Here is a 19,130-nt window from a genome sequence, read left to right on the forward strand (position 1 = left end):
CCATTTCTTACTCCTATTTCAAGAAGGACTCTTTTAATCCTTTTCATGTTGGTTTTGGACTCCAACACTGCTTGGTATCTTTTTAATGACCTGTGGGGTGTGTGTGTGTGTGTGTGTGTGTGTGTGTGTGTGTGTGTGTATGCGTGTGTGTGTGTATGGTTATATCTAAATAGCTTGAGACAGTGAGTCAAAGCTATATAGACCAAGGAGTCTGGATTGTTTTAAACAGATCTGCATCCTCTCCATAGGGTCTCAGTTTGACTTTGTTTTTGCATTTGGATATATAATTCATGAGGAAAGAACTGCACTGAACTGCACTGAGAGGCAAGTATTTCGGATGGCATAAGATTCACTTTGGCACTGCTATTAGGGCTGGAGAAAACTGACTTGGAATGTGTCTACTGGCAGGTAATAGTGGAAAGATTTCTCAAAGCAACTGGACTTGTCAGGACTTTCTCCAACAAATCATAAATTTCAAGAAAGCAGCAGGAACCCAAATGGTTCTGAAGTAAACAGGAAGGGGCACACATGGGTCCACATGTTAATTTTTTTGTCTGCTGGCCATGTAGTATAAGATGAAGCAACCAGATAAGAGCTGGGTGAAGTTCTAGGTGTGTCTTCTGTCAACCTAGTTACTTCCAGAAACCCAGTCAGGGTAGAAAGTGGCCATGTGGGAAGGATGAAGGCTAGAAACAAGTTCAGATGGTAAATCAGAAAGACTGTGGAGCTAGGGCCAGTCTCATTCTGACTTCCTGCTTCCTGGGCTTTATTCCAGTTATCAAGTACAAAGAAGCTAATAACAGCACTCACTGCACAGAGGACATCCTGGGGACAACATCCCAACTCTACAAGGCAAGGTCTAAGTTAACAACTTGCCTGAGTCTTTCACTAGCCATCAAATGTATTTGCTTCGGGTGAGATGGTAAGGCAAGTGATTCCTCTGACTGTATGCCTATTGTCAGACCTTCACATAATAGGTGGCCACAAGATACATATGCCCATCTGGTTAAAACCGGCACCCATTAGGCCTCTTAGTGTTGGTGCTGGCAAGAAGTACTGGGAATGCAAACCAGTTACCTACATCAATTCCCTTAAGAAGGAATTGCTGCTCCTGGGGCTGAGATGGATCTACCACTAAATCATTGACTGGAAAGTGCTTGCCCTTGGCCACTGTTGTTTGAGAAACATTAGTTTGTAGATGAGTCTTAGAACAATGAAACCTATGCTATTATATCCAGGTATAGCCCCCAGCGTACTCTTGTTAATGACAGCAGTGATGTGGCAGAGGAGAATCTGGCTAATAAGCAAAGAAGTCTCAGGTTGGCTTCCTGATTGTTGAGAATCACTTGAAAAAGGTCTGTCTTAAACTCAGCTCTGATTCCCATGCCTCTTTCTCAAACAACCTTACTTCTAGTCATCTTGATTCTTCTAAATCCCTAGTAATTAAGCTATATCAGTAGTATTGCTCAAGAGTATGTATGCCTTCACACTTCAAGCCATTTCTCCCTCTACCTTAAGATGAATTATTCAATAAGCTGTTTATAGCTCTGCCTCTCTGTCCTTCTTAGGCACCTCTGAATAGAGCAGTAGAAAGGAAGTAGCCTGCTTTCAGCAAGTGCCAACATTTCAAACAGGCTTGTCCATGGCTCTTTCCTATCGAATTGTGAAGGAATTTTGTAAGAATTAGAGAGGAGTTCTAAATATATACCAGTTTAATTGTCTATTAAAACATCAAAGCAATGTTTCAAATTTGCAGCCATGGAATGAACTTACAATTCTAGAGAGGTCAGAATTGATCTAATAAACTTGGAAGTAAAGAGATAAATGATATCAAAGGCCATATACAAGGAGTATCTATACATAAAATTTGATAAGTGATATATGAAGACAGGCTGAGACAAGGCAAGTGAGTTCAGATAGAAGGTAGGGAACGAAGCACATCCAATTACACTAGATAAAATAGTGTTGTTACCATGACATTGTTTCAATGTGTTAAGGAGGGGAAGTGGACATGAGCTCCCCCTCATCTATCTCCAACTGACAGACTGCTTACAAAGGAAACATCAGTTTTCTCTAATGGAGTCTCACTGGGAATACAAAACATACTTAAGGGTAGGCTCCATGCCCAGCAGGAGATGGCCCACACAAAACAAGCTCAATGGTATATTTTGTAGAGCTTTGTCTCATATTGCTTTGTTTGGGTATTTTTTTAATCTTTTGATCTTTTGCTTATGTATTATGATTTCAGATTTTGTGTTTTTATGGGTTTTGCTTTTGAGTGGGTGTCTCTGTGTGTACATATTTCTTATGTTTTTTGTCTTGCTTTGTTTTTTACTCTGGTTTGGTTGATTTTTATTTGCCTATTTGACTGTTTTCTAAATAGAATGGGAGGTGGGGGCATAAAGTGGGGTGAGTAGGGAGGTTGGGGGATGGGAATCATGATCAGAATATATTGTATGAAAAATGACTTTCAATAAAAAATAAAGTCCTTCACAGAAAATAATTTAAATACACACTGAATTTTGCATTTGGTTATCAATGTGAGTTCATCCACAAGGTATGAGGTAAGCACAGGAAACTATTCCCACTTAAGACAAGCAACAGAAAAATACGCAAATGCCTCAAGCATCTACCGGAGACGACCATATAGCATTCATGTTGTGAGCCATACTTTATCTCCAGTGTTAGAGTTCTTCTCCTGATTTGAAATCATTCTCCATGTATCACTTCGGGGTACCAATTAATCTGTAACCTGAGGGCCATTGTTACAGGTAAAGAGTTTCTTCACAAAGCAGTACACCACAGCACATTTGCTTCAATTGCTTTAATTTGCCTTAAATGTGTTCTGTGTACACTGTTTGTTAGTCATCACCTTGCTTCGTAAGCATCAGTGATAGATTCTTTGTGTTAGTATCTCCTGCTACTGTCTCTCTAATGGGCTCAGTGTTCTCACTACCTGACCTGGTAACCGTGATGGCTCCCAGAAAATCATCCAACATGCTACAACAGAACTGACTGCTCCATAGATGAGGCCCTCCAACCTTAAGGGCTGACAAGGGGACAAAGCATCAAAAAAGACCCAAGTGCACACATGACCTCCTGTGTGATTCCCTCTAGGGATGCTGCACACTGGCAGGGTGTACCTGAGCAAGTGTGTGATGGGAAGAGAGTGGCCAAGGGTCATTGTTCTGAACCCCTTCATTGTGTCCTCATCAGCTACTTCTGGACCCTTCTTATCATACTGATTGCTGGACTTAGATGGAAATTAAACAAGAACCATACATAGATTCTAGTAATACATTACAAGTATTTCATCCCAAAATATAGAAACATCCATGTATTAACAGACAAATGCTACGTGAAAATGCCTCAATTTATAAAGAAGAAATATGTACATACTGAAAAGGAGGATTCCTGTGTATTTCAACTTCTAACACAATGACAATTGATTTGTTCCAATTTGTCCTCCAAATTTTGTTTTTATTTATTATTTGATAAATCAATATAGTATTTTTTGGTCATGTTCTTTCCCCTCTCCCATCTTCACCCAGATTCTACCCTCCACCCATCCAACATCATCTGTGACAAAAAAAGGAAACAAAATAAAACAATAACATAAACAAACAACAGAGAGAGACAGAGACTGAGTCCTCTTTGTGTTGGCCAACTCTTTCTGAGCTTGGGGTCTGCCTTAGTACTGCTCTAAATTTTAGTAAGGATGAATTTTTGTACAATATAAGCCAATAAACCATGATTTGAATATGTAAATATTCAACACTTCCTTTCATCAAAGGATAGGGAGTAAACAAATTCAAAGATTTACTTAGAAATGTGTGAAGGATCTTTTGAGATGTAAAAAGCATGACGGGGTGGGAGGGTCATAACTAGAATAAAGCTTTGTTTCTACACTACACCTTCAAGTAGTAAAACTATCAACCAAATCTATAACCTCCTGACATGCTATAAGAGTATGTTCAAATACACACCATGTATGAGGTTTAAACAGAAAAATGTAATAGGTTTGTGCTGTATTTAACAATGTATACCTACAAAATTTCAGTTAAAGTTTCCTTTAAGTGTCAAGAGTCCATAAGAATGAATCATCTAGGATGCTTGGCTAAAAAATATACTATTAATGTTCACAAATATTATATATGATAAAACAGCATCCCCTAAAGTTTTGTTGTCTTAAATACAGCTCCTCTATGTGTGTGTACATGATCTACAGAGACTTTAAATTCAGGTTTATGCTTTTGCCCTTGTCCTCATCTGACATCTGAGCGTGGAATGGAATCCTGATTCAGGATACCTAGGAACACAAATTTGACATTTCTGACACATTTGGAAAATCACTGGACTACAAATCTAATTATTGACACCAGAATCTATCAAGAGATAGAAAAAAAATATATCTAAAGGTTTACCTAATTATCATATTTACCCAAAATGATGTTAGAGTCGACACAAACATTGAGGCTAGCGAATAGATCCACCATAATCACCTTTACTCAGTTTCACACTAGAAGCAGTGCTGTTCAACACTGCATATCCTCTTTTGTTTTACACGTTTAATTCATTTTAGTTACATGTATATATAAGTGTGTAGGTATGTAAACAGGAGTTTAGGTGCAATGGAGGCAAGAAAGGGTGTTGGATGCCCCTGGGACTGGAATTCTGGGCAGTTGTAATCTTCCCAATATGGATGCTGGGAACAGAACTCAGGGCCTCTGTAAGAGCAGTACATGTTCTTAATTGCAGGGCCATCTCTACAGCACCACTTTCTTCGCCAGCATTTTGCCAAATACTCATATGGAAGACCAATGGAAGTTCAATGGAAGATAAGCAGTTATCAGTAAGCAGAACTGTCACGTCTGTTTGCTCAGAAACAGCAGTTGTGTGAAATGTAAATCAGGCTTTTTAGCTGAAATAGAAAATTAAAGCTAAAAAATTATAAATCCATTTTGAGTTTTTATTGTGTTTTATGTTTAGGTAATGTATTGTGAGGGATCATACCATATTGGTATAATACTAAAGGAATGTATTCATATAATATGGTAGGTGCTTAAAACAGTTAAGGGAAGATAGAATTCTTTTTTCTACAATGATCTTCCCTAGCCATTTCTATATTGACCTTAAGCTAAGTATATAAAAATAGAAATCAACAGATTAGTTATAAAATGTGAGTCTAACAAGTTCTTAAATTATTGTGAAACAGTAATTTCATCAGTTAGTTACAATGGAGTACATAATTTTATGATGTGAGCTAAAGAAGAAATAACATAGAAATTGCACAAAGTTGGAGCAAGCATGGAGAAGGCACATGATAACGTGGGTAGGTACTATGCTGATCGGTCATCTACTCAACACAGAGACTGCCTGCACTCCAAACAATCAGAGATCCGATCCACCCATACATTTATTGACTCTATCATCATTTAGTAAGTGCCTGCGATTTCCCAGGACATAGTGCATCTGGGTAAAGAATAAACAGGGATGGGGCTGCCATCCCACAGTCAAAAACTCTGACTTAGAATTGTTCCTGTGTAAAAGAACTGCAGGAACAAAAATGGAGACAAGATGAGCGAAAGGAGATCCAGCGACAGGCCCAACTTGGGATCCATCTCAAGGGGAGGATCCAAGGCCAGACACTATTACTGATGCTATGAAGTGTTTACAGACAGGAGTCTAGCATGGCTGCCCTCTGAAAGGCCCAACAAGCAGCTAACTGAGACAGACATAAGTACACCCAATCAATGGACTGAAGTTGAGAAACTCTCTGGTTGAATGAGGGAAAGGCTGGAAAAAGTTAAGAAGGAGGGCAACCCCATAAGGAAGACCAGAGGTCTCAACTAACTTGGAACACTGAGCTCTCTCAGACACTGGACCACCAACCAGACACCAGACACTAGCTGGTATGCAGCCCCCAACACATATATAGTAGAGGACTGCCTGGTCCAGCCTCAGTGGGAGAAGATGCACCAAACCCTCGAGAGACTTGAGGCCCTAGGATATAGGGAGGTCTGGCAGGGTAGGGTGGGGGTGGGTGGGGGACATTATCTTAGAGAAGGGGGAAGAGGAATGGGATGAAGGCAGATCAGGAAGGGGATAATGACCAGACTGTAAAGAAAAGATTAAAGATAATTTAAAAGGATAGAGTGTAAAAATTATGCATTTAATTTATGTGATACATGTATATTATACTCATAATCTTGCTCAATCTAACTATGAAAACCTAATTTTTTTTACAAAGAATTGCTATCAAATGCAAAATATTTTGAAAATACTAAATATCTTCAGAACTAGCAGCATTGGAAATGTAAGGAATTTGGGTTTCTGTTTGATTTTTGCTTTGTTGGTTGGTTTGGTGGTTGGTTTTGGCTCCTTGATGTGTCATCAGAATCTTCCTGGAGAAAGTAAAACTAAGGGTATGGCTATATGAAGTATGGACTCTCAAACACAGTGATGAGAGCAACCGAGGCAAGGCAGATTAAGGAAAATGAACTGGAGAAGGTAAAACTAAGGTGTAGGTATATGAAGTATGGTCTCAAACACAGTGATGAGAGCAACCGAGGCAAGGCAGATTAAGGAGAATGAACTGGATCTGGGAGAGACTTTTGTGAACATAAAGAGTATCACAAGAAGGCAGGAGCTGAGAGAGCAAAGCATACATCATGAAAGTGTCTCATGAAACGTGCTGTCTTAAGACATTTGTGTATTAACTGACTGATCTTCCAGCTGTGAAATATTATATCACTTCATATGTACCAAAAATAAATTCATATGACTATTGCAAACTACAAAAGCCTAGACAGGAAGATTTACAAATGGAATATGTCCCCCTGAATTTCCCACATTCAAAAGGCAATAATCATAACACCATACCAAAAGCCAATAACCGTAACACCATACCTAATCAAGCATAGTGAGTTCTGGGGGTACAGAATTAGGTCTAAATCTGCTCTGCAGGGGGCACAAAGAGAAGGGAAGGAAATACAGGAACTTAATGTGTTCAGAGTATATTATATAGATGCATGAAAATGCTCTTATATAATCCAGCATCATGCTAATGAATATATGACAAAAGGAAACATTTAAAAATAATAAATGTTAAAATCAAGTGAGAAAAAAAACATAAAAGTAATTACGGTCACTTCCAATATTTCTGAAAATAAACCAAGTAGCTATTAAACTGAATGTCATAAGAGGCATAAAATAAATAAAGACTTCTCCAATCTTTTTATTTGTGGAACCTGCACATTCATAAAAATCACTGAGAAATCTAAATAGTTTCTGTGTATGTTTATGAAGTCTGGAGTTCTCCACCGTGCTACAATGTAACAATGAAATAAGTAATGACTAATACCGAACAGCAATGCAACCATGAGCCTGCCTGTCAACACAAACAGCACATATCCTGAGTCCTAGCTATATATTCTAAAACAAGGACAACCAGCAACACCAAGCAGCATTTTCTATTTTCATGTCTTTCTAGTCTGGCTTAATAGAAGACAGCTGAGTCATAGCTCCTTTTGTAGCCAATGTGTTTTCGACTCTCGTGTTCTACCTGACAAATATAGAGAAAATTCCAGCCTTGCCCACTTAACTAGAAAACAGTGGCATCTTCATAGGCTTTTAGGATAATTATTCACACTGCATTTTACTACACCAAAATTTGGAAATTGGCCATTTCTCAGAGCTTAGTGCCATGTGACTACACACGCACATGCACATTGTCCTGCATTTAACCCTCTGCCCACATTGCACTAGGATCAATCCTCTATTCATGCAATGATGATGTAAAACAGCATTAGCTTACTGAGTTCTACATATCATCCACATGTTGAAGTATTTAATTATACAAAACAATCACACTAGTATAGATCACTGGCAACATTATCTCAAACATCTGAAGTAGTGGGAAACAGTCAAACTCACTTTGGCTGACAAAAGTTTCTAAAATTTAGATTTCTTTCATGTGAAAGACTGGACTTTTTATTACCAACCAGAACCATGATCTATTTTTCTCATAGCCAATAGCTCATTTTGTGAAAATATGTGCCAAATTTCAAAGATTGTAAAAACAATGTTTGTTAACCATTTTTCCCTAGAAAAAGATGTTGGTCCATGAGGTCAGGAGTTATTTCTGCTCATGATTCAAAATTGTATCTGGACCTTTCTTCACTTACCCACCATGGCTTTCAGTCCTATCTGTGCATGTACATGTGTATTTGTGTGTGAGTGGTGTGTACATGTGCATGTGGTGTAGCTATGGAATTCTGTGTTTACACATGTGTGGCCACACCACTATGCATGTGCACATGAAGGCCTGAAGTTCATGTTGGGTCTCTGCTGCAATACCTCTCCACTTTATTTGCTGATACAGGGTGGCTTGCAGAACCCAGGGTTCACAGATTACTTTCACTCTAGCTTGCCCTAGGCATCTCTATTCGTCTGCCTCCTGAGTCCTGGATTTCAGGTGGCCATCACACCTATCTAGTTTTCTGTGGGACAAGGACACTCGCTCTAACCACTGAGAAATTCTCATAGCCCATCACCACATTTGTTTAAGTGAGTGAATGCATGCAAACAGCCACATGCATGCCTGAGTACAGACTTCAGCAGCATGGAGCTAAAGTTGCAGGTTTTGAGTCAAACGTGTGTCCTCTGCTCCTGACTCCAACAATCTTCCCACTCCCTGACCATCACACTTTGGTAATGCAACAGAAAATCTCATCTCGTGGCACGGAATATTTGAAAAACATGTATTTGTGGTTTAAGGTATTTGCCACCAAGCTCGATGTCCTGAGTTTGATCCCTGAGATCCAAATGGCAGAAGAGGAGAATTAATTCCCATAGGTTAATCCTCTGACCTCCAGAGACATAGCATGGCACATGTTCACCCATACAAATACAAAGATAATGAATAAGTAATCAATAAATAAATGTGAAAGAGCAGTTTAAAATCATTATCAACATATGTGATATTTCACAAGTTTATAAAAAAAAATGCTGAAGATCTCTAGTCTTGTGATTGTCACATAAACTAAGGGGACCACAAAGAATTCAAGAGATCTGGGTGTCCCAATGGAAGCTACAATGAGCTCTAAAACACAGGTGTTTTTTTTTTTTTCAAGTTCTACTGATCCTGCTTTGCTTAATTATCCAGTTCACATAGATACTCATCCAGATCAACGTGGTGTCACGTTGCAGAGCAGAAGGCTCGCTTGGTTCTTGGCAGCCTTTTCTGGACACGGAACGTTTGCTGTCATACACAACACCTGGGAGGCAGTTTCCCGAGCTCTCCTATTACTAATCAGGAGAGATGATCACATGTCCTTGAAAGCTTAGGAAGAAGAGATAAGGCCGTATACCAGTCTAATGAATTGAGCCAGCCAAGAATGGTGGTAAGAAACAATTACAACCAAATTGGAAGAACCCTATAAAACGTTTCCCCTAAAAAACAAAGGAATATTGAAATGGAGTTTCACTTTTAGTTATTCATACAGGCTTCCTATATGAATTATTTTATATCCAAGTATGGTATTCAAAATATGAGCCAAATTAGACATGGTGTATAATTACTCATTCTTTAGAGTGATCAACTTTAAAGTTCAATTGCTAAGGGTTACTTGCTTTTCTTTGCTATTGTTTCTCTCACCTCAGTAAGGCGACTCAAGCTGCAGTCTACCAGGAACAGGGATTGAGCTTTGTATGCGCAAACGTGGCTCTTTCATACTTCAAGCTAGTTCAAGCCCAGACAAATCCACCTACAATGAATGATTTGCCTTGAAATTCTCCAAGCTCCCTACTTACCTCTGGTATACAAGCTCCAGTGAAGCCAAACAGGCCATTGGCATTGTCACTTTTCTGTATCCTTAGCCGAGCAGTACTATTTTCCTCAGAAATCTGAGCCCCGCCATACACAGAGACCAGTTTAAGAAGGAATAATTCTTCTCCTTCCTCCTCACTGTCATCTCTTGCAGCAATAATGAATGACTTGTTAGTTTCTCCTTGTCTGAACTCCAGATACCCAGAAATCGGGTGTAAATCATTCCTTGCAGGCATAGCATGAAGTTCGTAAATCTCTTCGGGAGTCAGTTTGCGCTCATAGGTCCTCACATCCTGCATCCAACCTGTGAATCTGTCACCACCATCCATCCCTGCCCCAATTCTCAGGATCCCAGGACCTGAAATCAGATGTGCATTTAGATGCTACAACAGCCACTCTCTCCTATCACAACCTACAAGTGTGTTTCAGAAAGCAAGACGATTTCACTGAATCATATGTTTGATAACAAAAATTTGGGAATAACTAAAAAGTGATCAAATAAATATCTTCTATGATGACAAAAAAGAACCTGCACAATAATTGCTGGATTTTGTGATCTTCCACTGCAAAATCTGCCTTCAAATTTAAATGATGGTTACTTATAAGTAATTTATATCAGTCTGTCAAAATCATTTATGAGCAGAAAAATAAATAAACACATCCTGACATATATCTATCTACCCATGTGTATTTCTGGGTTATATATTTATTTGAGTATATGCATGTCTATAACACTTTAAAATTACTTACTGAACTAAACATGGAAAGGGTTCATTCTGTTCCAATTTTAAAACTACAGATTACTATTCATAGAGAACTTGAAACCTCTATGTGTTAAAGACCCATCTCGAGTTAACTAAAGTGGTGTTTCTACAGACCAAATATATCATTTTGTCCAAAACCTAATGGAACGTAGAAACCAGTAGTTCTTAGAAACACTGCATTCAAGCATGAAGCACTTTTAAAGACAGTAATAGTATACAGGCCAGCTATGTAGCACTATACCTCCACAGTCCTTTTTAGGACTTTGTCAATTTATAGTTCAGTTGGTTTGTTTTTGATTTTGGTTTTTGGTGTTTTATGACAGGATCTCATTATTGCTTCTGGCTAGCAACTTGCTGAATAGCCCAGGTTGGCTTGTTGCACATGATCCGCCTGCCTCAGACTCCTAAGTACATACAGTCCACAGGAAGTTATCCTAAGAGAGGGTGGGTGGTCTGGCTAAAAGTCAACAAAGATTATCCCTTCAAAGCAAGGCACAGAATTCACTAGTTCACCTGCTGATGACATAGTGCCTGTAATCATTTCTAGTTACTATGTTCTCTTAATGGCTCTTCTGTCATTTTTCCATTACCCTTCACCTCCAGAAATACTGAATGAAAAGGAGTTCCCCAGATACAATGAGCTGTTTCAGTTCCAGACCTTTGCTCATTCCTGTACAGAAACAGTTCCTTCCTGATCACTAACTAGAGACAAAGAACATTCCTATTGTTGTTTCTCTTCCCACAAAGTTTTGTAGGGATCCGCTTGCACATCTCTCACCTAGAGTTTGTTTCTGATTTCCCCCAGACTGCACCCTTCATTTCTGAAACACTCAACTTTACAGAGCTTTGGTGTTGGTAGGCATATAGCTTTACTAGAGAAAACAAAGTCAAGTTTCAAAACATTTGCTAGCTCTTTCCTTTAAAAAAAAAAACAATCAACCTTTTTAATTGAAGGGTTGAGAATCGTTCCTATTCAGTGTGCTCGGTGCAATGCAGACACTCACCATCAGTAATGGCTTCTCCTTTCAGACTCTTTATGCCTCTGGGCATTGCATTTCCGTCCAGATAGAATTCAATTATGCCATCATCTAAGATGATTAAAACATGAAGCCAAACACCTTCTTCTAAATATTTTATGACAGTGCTCTTGGCAATATATGTAACATTTGATCCAGAAGTTTTATAATGAAGGAAAAGAGTCAGGTGGGTTTCATTTGTTTGGATTTTTACCCCATAGTAGATGCTGCCATGACTGTCATCCTTGGCCATGAGAAATCCATTCGTATTGGCATTAGGCATCACCCAAGCTGAAAATGTAAAGTTGGCAATTGTGTTATTCCTGGAGGGCTGGTACTTGGGATCCACAGTCCCAAAGGCACCCTCTAGTCCACTGAAGTACAGGACATCGGTTCCACTGTGGTGACGTCGCATATGTGGCTGCAAAGGCACAGTGCTTGGAAAAACTCCCAGCAGCAGAAAGTCGATCATTGGTGGAAGGCCATCAGAGAACTCTCTGGACAGTACCTCCCAGCCAAGCCGTACATCACCAAAGGCACCCTGTTGTCGCAAAATGGTGAAGCTGGTAATATAAGACATGTCGTCGTCTGAGAGGACGTCTTCAGCCACTTCTCTCTCTAGACACCCTGGATCTAAGATGAAAATCCCAAATGGATCATCATTGAATGGAATCATGACTGTCACCTGAAGGTTGGTTTCAGCTAGTTGGCCTCCGGGACCTGTAGTGGGAAAATTTAGAATAATTAAAAAGCCAGAAGTTAAATACTTTTTAGTCTAAGAAAAAGAAAAGGCACTATGTTTTACAGAGAATTTTCTAGTAAAATAATATATTCATTATCAGTAAATAATGGCATCATCATATTGTTTTCACCACATTTGGGCAATACAATCAAATAACATCAATTAGCCTATCCATATTAATAATCAGTTAAGCCCCTACCAAAAAAAAATTATGCTTAAACTGAAAACAGTAAGAAAGAGAAAGCCTCCATTCATAAAATGGAACTTTCCTAAGACCTTAAAATGAACATGCAAAAAAATATTGTTTTGGCTGAGGGCATAGTTAAAAGGTAGGGCACATGGTTAGCATGGAGTCCGAGATTCTATGTCTAACACCAATGAATAAATAAATGAGAAAAACTAAGTCAGATGCTGTGTCGCATGCTTATAACCCCAGCGCTCTAGAGATTTAGGCAGTAGGTCCAGACGGAAGGTCAGCCTGCCTGAGCTGTACAGTGAGACCACAAACTGAAACAAAATTTCGTCACTGGTGGCACACCAGCAACGAACTCTATGGATCGTATTTCCAAGCCAACCTATATATCACCAAAGACATCCTGATGTATCAAAATGGTCAGCAAAAAAAGGGCTAGGGTGTGCATCAGTGGTAGAGCACTTCCTAACACACATAGGCTTAGGGTTTGCCTCTCAGCACTACAAAACCAGAACAAAACAAAACAACAAAATGAACAAACAAACAAACAAAACCCAACAACAAAAAACTTCTACCAAGAAGGTACTTTCACATTAAAATCAGACAATAATAATACATTTCACCTCACTGGCAACTTGGTTTTGTACACAATTCTATGTAAGTATAATCTACATTTTTGGTGTTAACATAAGTGATGGAAAAGGTCAATACCTGAAATATTTACAAGTCTTAGAATATAAAATTCATTGAATTCAGGAATCCTATCTGGGAATGCACGGAGAGTTACTGCTTTAGTTTCTTCTCCGTCTGTGAAGTTAACAGTCCCCGATGTTTCATAGAACTCTTGTCCAGGCTTCAGAGAAGCATTCTGGAACAGCTGCCAAGTCACAGAGACATTGCCGAAGTGGCCTCGGTGCCGTAAAATCCTGTGTGAAAATGGAACAAAAGTGTTTTTATGAAACGTGTACGTGGTGAATATGACTATAACTAAAGCAGTCTGTGCTCTCTTGAAAGTATACATTTATCTCCAAATTAGCCAGCCAGTCTCACTGAGCAACCACGGAAAAGAAAAAGTAGCAAGAATTAAAAAGGACAAACAATCTCAGAATCTCCTGTTCAAAGCCAATCAGCATGGCAAATTCTAAGCCCAAGTGAAAAGGAACTTGATAGTAATGGGCAACATTTCTCAGAAGAAAAAATCCCAGGTGCAAGGAGTCACAAGCTGCAAATCCTATGAAGATTGTTCCTGAAGACTGAATAACTGAAGTCCTCTAGTCTTGAAAAGATAGAACATGGAGGGAGAAGGGCAAGGAGACCAAGTTCTGCCTAGCAGATAAATGGTTGTCACAGATAGTTCCTTAATGAAAAATATTATAGCAGAGCATACACAAAGTTACCATTTGTCCCATTTACATCTTTATCCATATAGACTAATAGTGTTTCCATTTTCCCATTAATGATATCATTTTATTGAATCCAATTTTAACTTTGCTTATCCAAATATACTTACCAAAATGCATTTGTCTTTCCTTCTTCCACCGCTTTGTCTATGGGCTCCAGAGAGAAAACACCATTTGGGTCATCATTGGCTTCAATTATGACTGTAGCTATCCCATACTCATAAACTACTGTGTCACCTAAATTAAAACCAAAAGAGTCAAAGGCATTTTTAAAAAAACTAATTTTTATTTTAACAAAATTTCTTAACCTGTATTCATTTTATTCACTTAAATTCTAAGAAATATACAACTACATATATGAAAAGGCTTCAGGGATGGCTCAGTGGGTAGAGAGCTTGGTGCATGAATATGTTTTGCATTCAGATTCCAGCCCCTAAGGGCATCTGTGACCTCAGCTAGGACACCAGGACAGTTGTATCCAAAGTGTTTGTGGGCCAGTCAGCATAGCTAAAGTTACACAAATGAAGTTCAGAGAGAGACCCTGCCTCATAAAACATGAACTGACTGTTAGAGGAGGATGCCTAACAATGTTCTCTGGCCACCACATGCAAATACATGGGTGAGCACACATACCATTCACACACAAAGTAACCATGTGTGTGCATATATACTCCCAGTCTGTACACATTAAAAGTCACTAGAAATAATAAAACCTCAATAGCCATAACCACAGCCAGTGACCAGATTCTAACTAATCAATAACTTTCTTAAAGTTGGGGTTTCCAAAAGAACTGGATACTCTCAGGATTGTGACAGGAAAATTACACAGTGAGCGTGGAACAGCTTGCTATGAGAACAAATGAAGCAAAGCTTGAAGAATAAGAAGAACATGTCAAAAGACAAAAAAAAAAAAAAAAAAAAAAAAAAAAAAAAAAAAAAGTCATGATGAATAGATTGCCACTAGCCAAATTTGGGCAAAAGTAATCATAAGCCTAAGATAAAAGCAATCACATCACTAAATAGAAATTATGATTTTATTCCAGTAAATATCAGTGAAAATTTGAAAAAAAAATGAGTAATAACACAGCTACATAATTTCATGTTAAGTACCCACAAGCACTTATTAATGACACTAAGAAATAAGCTTGTAGGTCAACACTTTAATTTAACCAAAACAAGTATAATGAGGGGACAAAGCAAAGTCCTGAGAGGACATATGAAGAACACGGAACTGCATCTGTGGTGTTAATACCAAGAATAAAATACTTGCATCAAATTAAAAAGAACCATCGGGCAAACACAAACGAGCCATTCAGGCTTGTGGCTTTGCTGGAATCATGAGAGCCAAAGAAAGACCACAGAATTACTTTACACTGAGAAGATTGGAGGAACGTTACCATTAAGTGAAATGAATAATTCCAGTCAGGGTAAGATTGCTACAAACGGTGTTATTCGGAGAACTAAGGAAACCTGAAAGGTGACATAGGTGGCAGTTTGCACTGATACTAGCTCCCCTCCGAGCTGTGCTTCATTTCAGGCATGGAAACAATGTAGCTAAATAGCCATGATGGGTCTGAATCCAGGAACCAAAGCCTTTCTGCTTATAAGTTGATTTTCCCAGAATTTTATCACACTGCGACCTAATTTACACTGCACAGAAAGGTTTAATGACCATCTTCTTCATCCCACCAGCCAAGAAAGCAACAGTACACGGCTTTCTTCATGAGCAGTCCCAGATTATAGCAAAGGTTTACCTGGCACAACTACTTACCAGTACAGAAAACCACAGGTCAGCCAGAACAGTATTTATTTACCTGTTGAATTGAACAGGATTATATAAAAAGGCTCATCTGTTTCTGGGATTCCATCGTCATTGACATATACAGATATACTCTGCTCTCTGCTTCCGACTTCAAACACAAGGGTTTCTTCTTTCTCAAAAGGAACAAAGTCTCCCTCTCCTCCTGAAGCCTTTCCATCCATAGTAGCATATTGAACAGTGCAGGCCACGTCAACAGATCCATTTCTGAGAACTGTAAAGTTGGCAGTCTCACCCTCCTGGACCCTCACAACACAAGGCTCTGAAATACATACAGAACAGAAATACATAAGCCTGTGCCAGTCCATGAGGATATTTTCAGATCACTCCCGTTTCGGCCTGACACTGACAGGAAAAGCCTGGACTCAGTGTTTACTCTGCACCCCTCTGATACAAGCTCCTGCTGAAGGCCTCAAGTCAGTGCCCCTCCTTGCCTAATGCTCAACAGTATCCAGTGTCTGTGCCAGCTGAGCTGTCAGTAAATATCATTAGATTTCCTTCTTCTCACGACTGCAGCTTAATATATACCTCATGTTAAAGTTAAGTTCCTTGAATAGAAATCTCTTGTTTCATTTTGTCATGGTAGTTAGAAAAGAGATACGCATAAAGAGATAAGACTAATTCATTAACTACATATTACCTGAAGGTTAAAAATAGTGTAAAAAGAGGCTCAGGATGCTACTATATCATAAATTTCATCTATATACATCTATATATATATCTTATACAAAAGAGATTTCAAAGAATTAAAAATGTGATTAAGTCTCATAAGCAGAACTAAAAGATGCTTCAGGAGCAAAGTACAGGTGTAATGAAAGCAGTAAAATGACAAAAAGGGAGGATTCTTAATTAATAGGTCCATTAACCATCAGCTATTGTGATTAACATGTGACCACCCTTAGAAAGAGCAAGCCCTAAGTCCATCAGACTCTGTTAGGAAATGACTTCTCAGACATGTCCCTCTTGTCTACCCAAAGAAAGGCATGCTGGGGATGAAAAGCAAGTAGCAACCTGCCAATTGCCCTTTCTTGTTTTGTTTCAGAAGGTCCTAAAATTAAGAATGTTTAAACTCAAATACAGAATACCAATTATCAAATGAATCACAAAATTATACTTAAACAAATTGATTACACTATAGAAAATGTTAAGTTAATAATTCTTCTTAAACCTATGCATGGGGGCTGGAGAGATGGCTCAGCAGATTAGAGTATTTGTCGCTCTTGCAGAGGAGCCAGGTTTGATCCCACATGACAGGTCACAGCCATCCTGACTCCCGTTGCAGGGATCCATTGTCCCACATGACTTCCACAGGCACAAGGCATGCACGTGGTACACATGCATACAAACTGACAAAGCATACGTCCAAATAAAAATGTCTTAAAACATATATATTATTTAAGACTGATGTAAACTCACTAAAACAAGATAGCAATACCACCTGCAAAGTAAATGGGGTCATCATTCCTTAGAATCCTCAGGAAGGCAGTTGTCCTGTTTCCTATTTGAGCTCCTCCAGTGGCATTAAGTAGGAGAATGGTGAATTCCTCCATCTCTTCTGGAATCTTTGGCGAAATGGTACATACTTTAAGTCAAGTGAATCATGAATCTAATGACATTATCTATGCCTGTTATTTGTTTTTGAAAGCTCAGTTATTTCTTCCCATTTTTATTTTCATCTATAAGATGAAGGCTTCTTTAAACGTTTTCCCATAAAACTCAGATTGCCCTAAAATCATTTCAATATTGTTCCTCCAAGCAGCCATTTTATTGCAGGGGACAGGGGAGTATAACGGAAATATGCATGTTCTGACTTAAGTAAGGAAAACCTGGCCGTACTGCAGAGGCTTATATTATTTCTATAAGAAAATGGAAAACAAATTAACTGTAAGAAAAAAAAAAAACAGACCAGAAAAACAATGTAACAATTGAAACCCTTCCAAACAGAGAACTAACAGTTGCTGGACTATTAGTTCCCAACTCTGTCTTAAAACCCTCTGGAAGGTTCCTGAGGAGGTCCAATGACATCCTCACTCTCATGTCTTCTAAAAGATGAGAGTTCCACCTCTCTGACTCTTATACACCCAGATGGATATTATTTTTCTTTCCCATTGCTGGTATCACTTAGTCTTCTCCTCAACACAAAACAGGGGGAAAAAAGGGATAGTTTTGTCTGCTGGCGCCACTTCTGAGGGAAAGGGTCACCTTCACTGCTTTCCCTGAGAAAGGTCTGCTCTCCATCTTAGCAAAGCTCCTTGTCTTTCCTGTGAGGCTGATGACAACTGTGCTTAGGGTCCTCATACTGAAATACACCACGAGATACCCAGAAGACAGCTCCTCTTCAAAATGTCAAAAAGTGGGTATGTTGCTAAACGTCTCCCACAAAATGTATAGCCAGGTATTTAATTATTAGATGAAAAGGAATGAATGAGCTGTAAATGTAGACCACGTGCATGACACAGAGTTTGACCATCGGCACCACAAAAGAGAAACCTAGCAAATAACACCAAAATGGTGTGATTTGATGCTTCCAACAAGCCAGGCAGAAAACCATGTGAGCAGCACTTACTTCATCTACGAGGGAGTAAACAGTGATGTTTTTAAAAAATTCTTGATCTTCAAAACAAACAGTTCCTTGCACAGGAAACACATCTTGCGTAAAGTCTGGACTAATCACCCATGATACATTAACAGCACCAAAGTGGCCTCGGGTTCGTATTACACCATAAACAGCTGAGAGATACACACAGAACATAGGGTGAACGATCAAAATAAGCACAAATCCAAACCCCTCTTCATCAACACTTGCTTAGCATGTACACCAAGGTTGATGTGTGTGTGTGTGTGTGTGTGTGTGTGTGTTTAATTTCAATTTTTCATTGTGTGTTCAATTTTTTCCATTGCACTTTGGGATATTAAAGAATCACCTGGCATAGGAATGGAATTAGAATCAATTATAAAGTCCTACATGCAAATTCACCAAAGGCATTTGCTGGAAGCTTAAGTTGACAAAGCAAAGTCATTTTATTACCCAGATGGTGCTTTAAAAATAAAAGAATTCTCACTTCCTGGCACTGCAGTGGTTTCTCAATAGTAACTCTTAGCTGAAGTGTGCTCTCCATTTGACGGACTTGATTCCTTCCTGAGTGTCTGAGTTTACACTGTATTAGCTAAAAGCAAACTGTAACTAAGGTCTTCAATATCACCCCAATGGTATGGAAGACATGAAAACAGCAAGCCTAAATATGAGTTTTAAAAGAGGAGTTTCTAAGTTGCATGCCATTTCTAAGGCAGAATGGAAAACTGACAATAGTTGCTAAAGAAATGATCTAAGGATGGCGAGATGGGACCACGGTTAAGAGCACTTACT

At 38.8% G+C, this 19,130-nt stretch overlaps 1 protein-coding gene across 4 annotated transcripts in view; it reads right to left on the reverse strand.

Moving 5' to 3' along the window:
* Positions 1-19,130, reverse strand: part of Adgrv1 (adhesion G protein-coupled receptor V1) — a 543,529-nt gene that overhangs the window by 461,603 nt on the left and 62,796 nt on the right. For all 4 annotated transcript variants that reach the window (XM_031360570.1, XM_031360571.1, XM_031360569.1 and 1 more), the window contains exons 15-21: positions 18,330-18,493; positions 17,202-17,325; positions 15,759-16,025; positions 14,055-14,181; positions 13,256-13,470; positions 11,598-12,329; positions 9,814-10,187 (exon numbers count right to left, since the gene is read on the reverse strand). In XM_031360570.1, coding sequence (XP_031216430.1) covers positions 9,814-10,187; positions 11,598-12,329; positions 13,256-13,470; positions 14,055-14,181; positions 15,759-16,025; positions 17,202-17,325; positions 18,330-18,493 — 2,003 coding nt within the window. The remainder of the gene's footprint in view (positions 1-9,813; positions 10,188-11,597; positions 12,330-13,255; positions 13,471-14,054; positions 14,182-15,758; positions 16,026-17,201; positions 17,326-18,329; positions 18,494-19,130) is intronic.

Source organism: Mastomys coucha, unplaced genomic scaffold (assembly GCF_008632895.1).
Source record: "Mastomys coucha isolate ucsf_1 unplaced genomic scaffold, UCSF_Mcou_1 pScaffold8, whole genome shotgun sequence".
In the NCBI taxonomy this organism is placed as follows: Eukaryota; Metazoa; Chordata; class Mammalia; order Rodentia; family Muridae; genus Mastomys; species Mastomys coucha.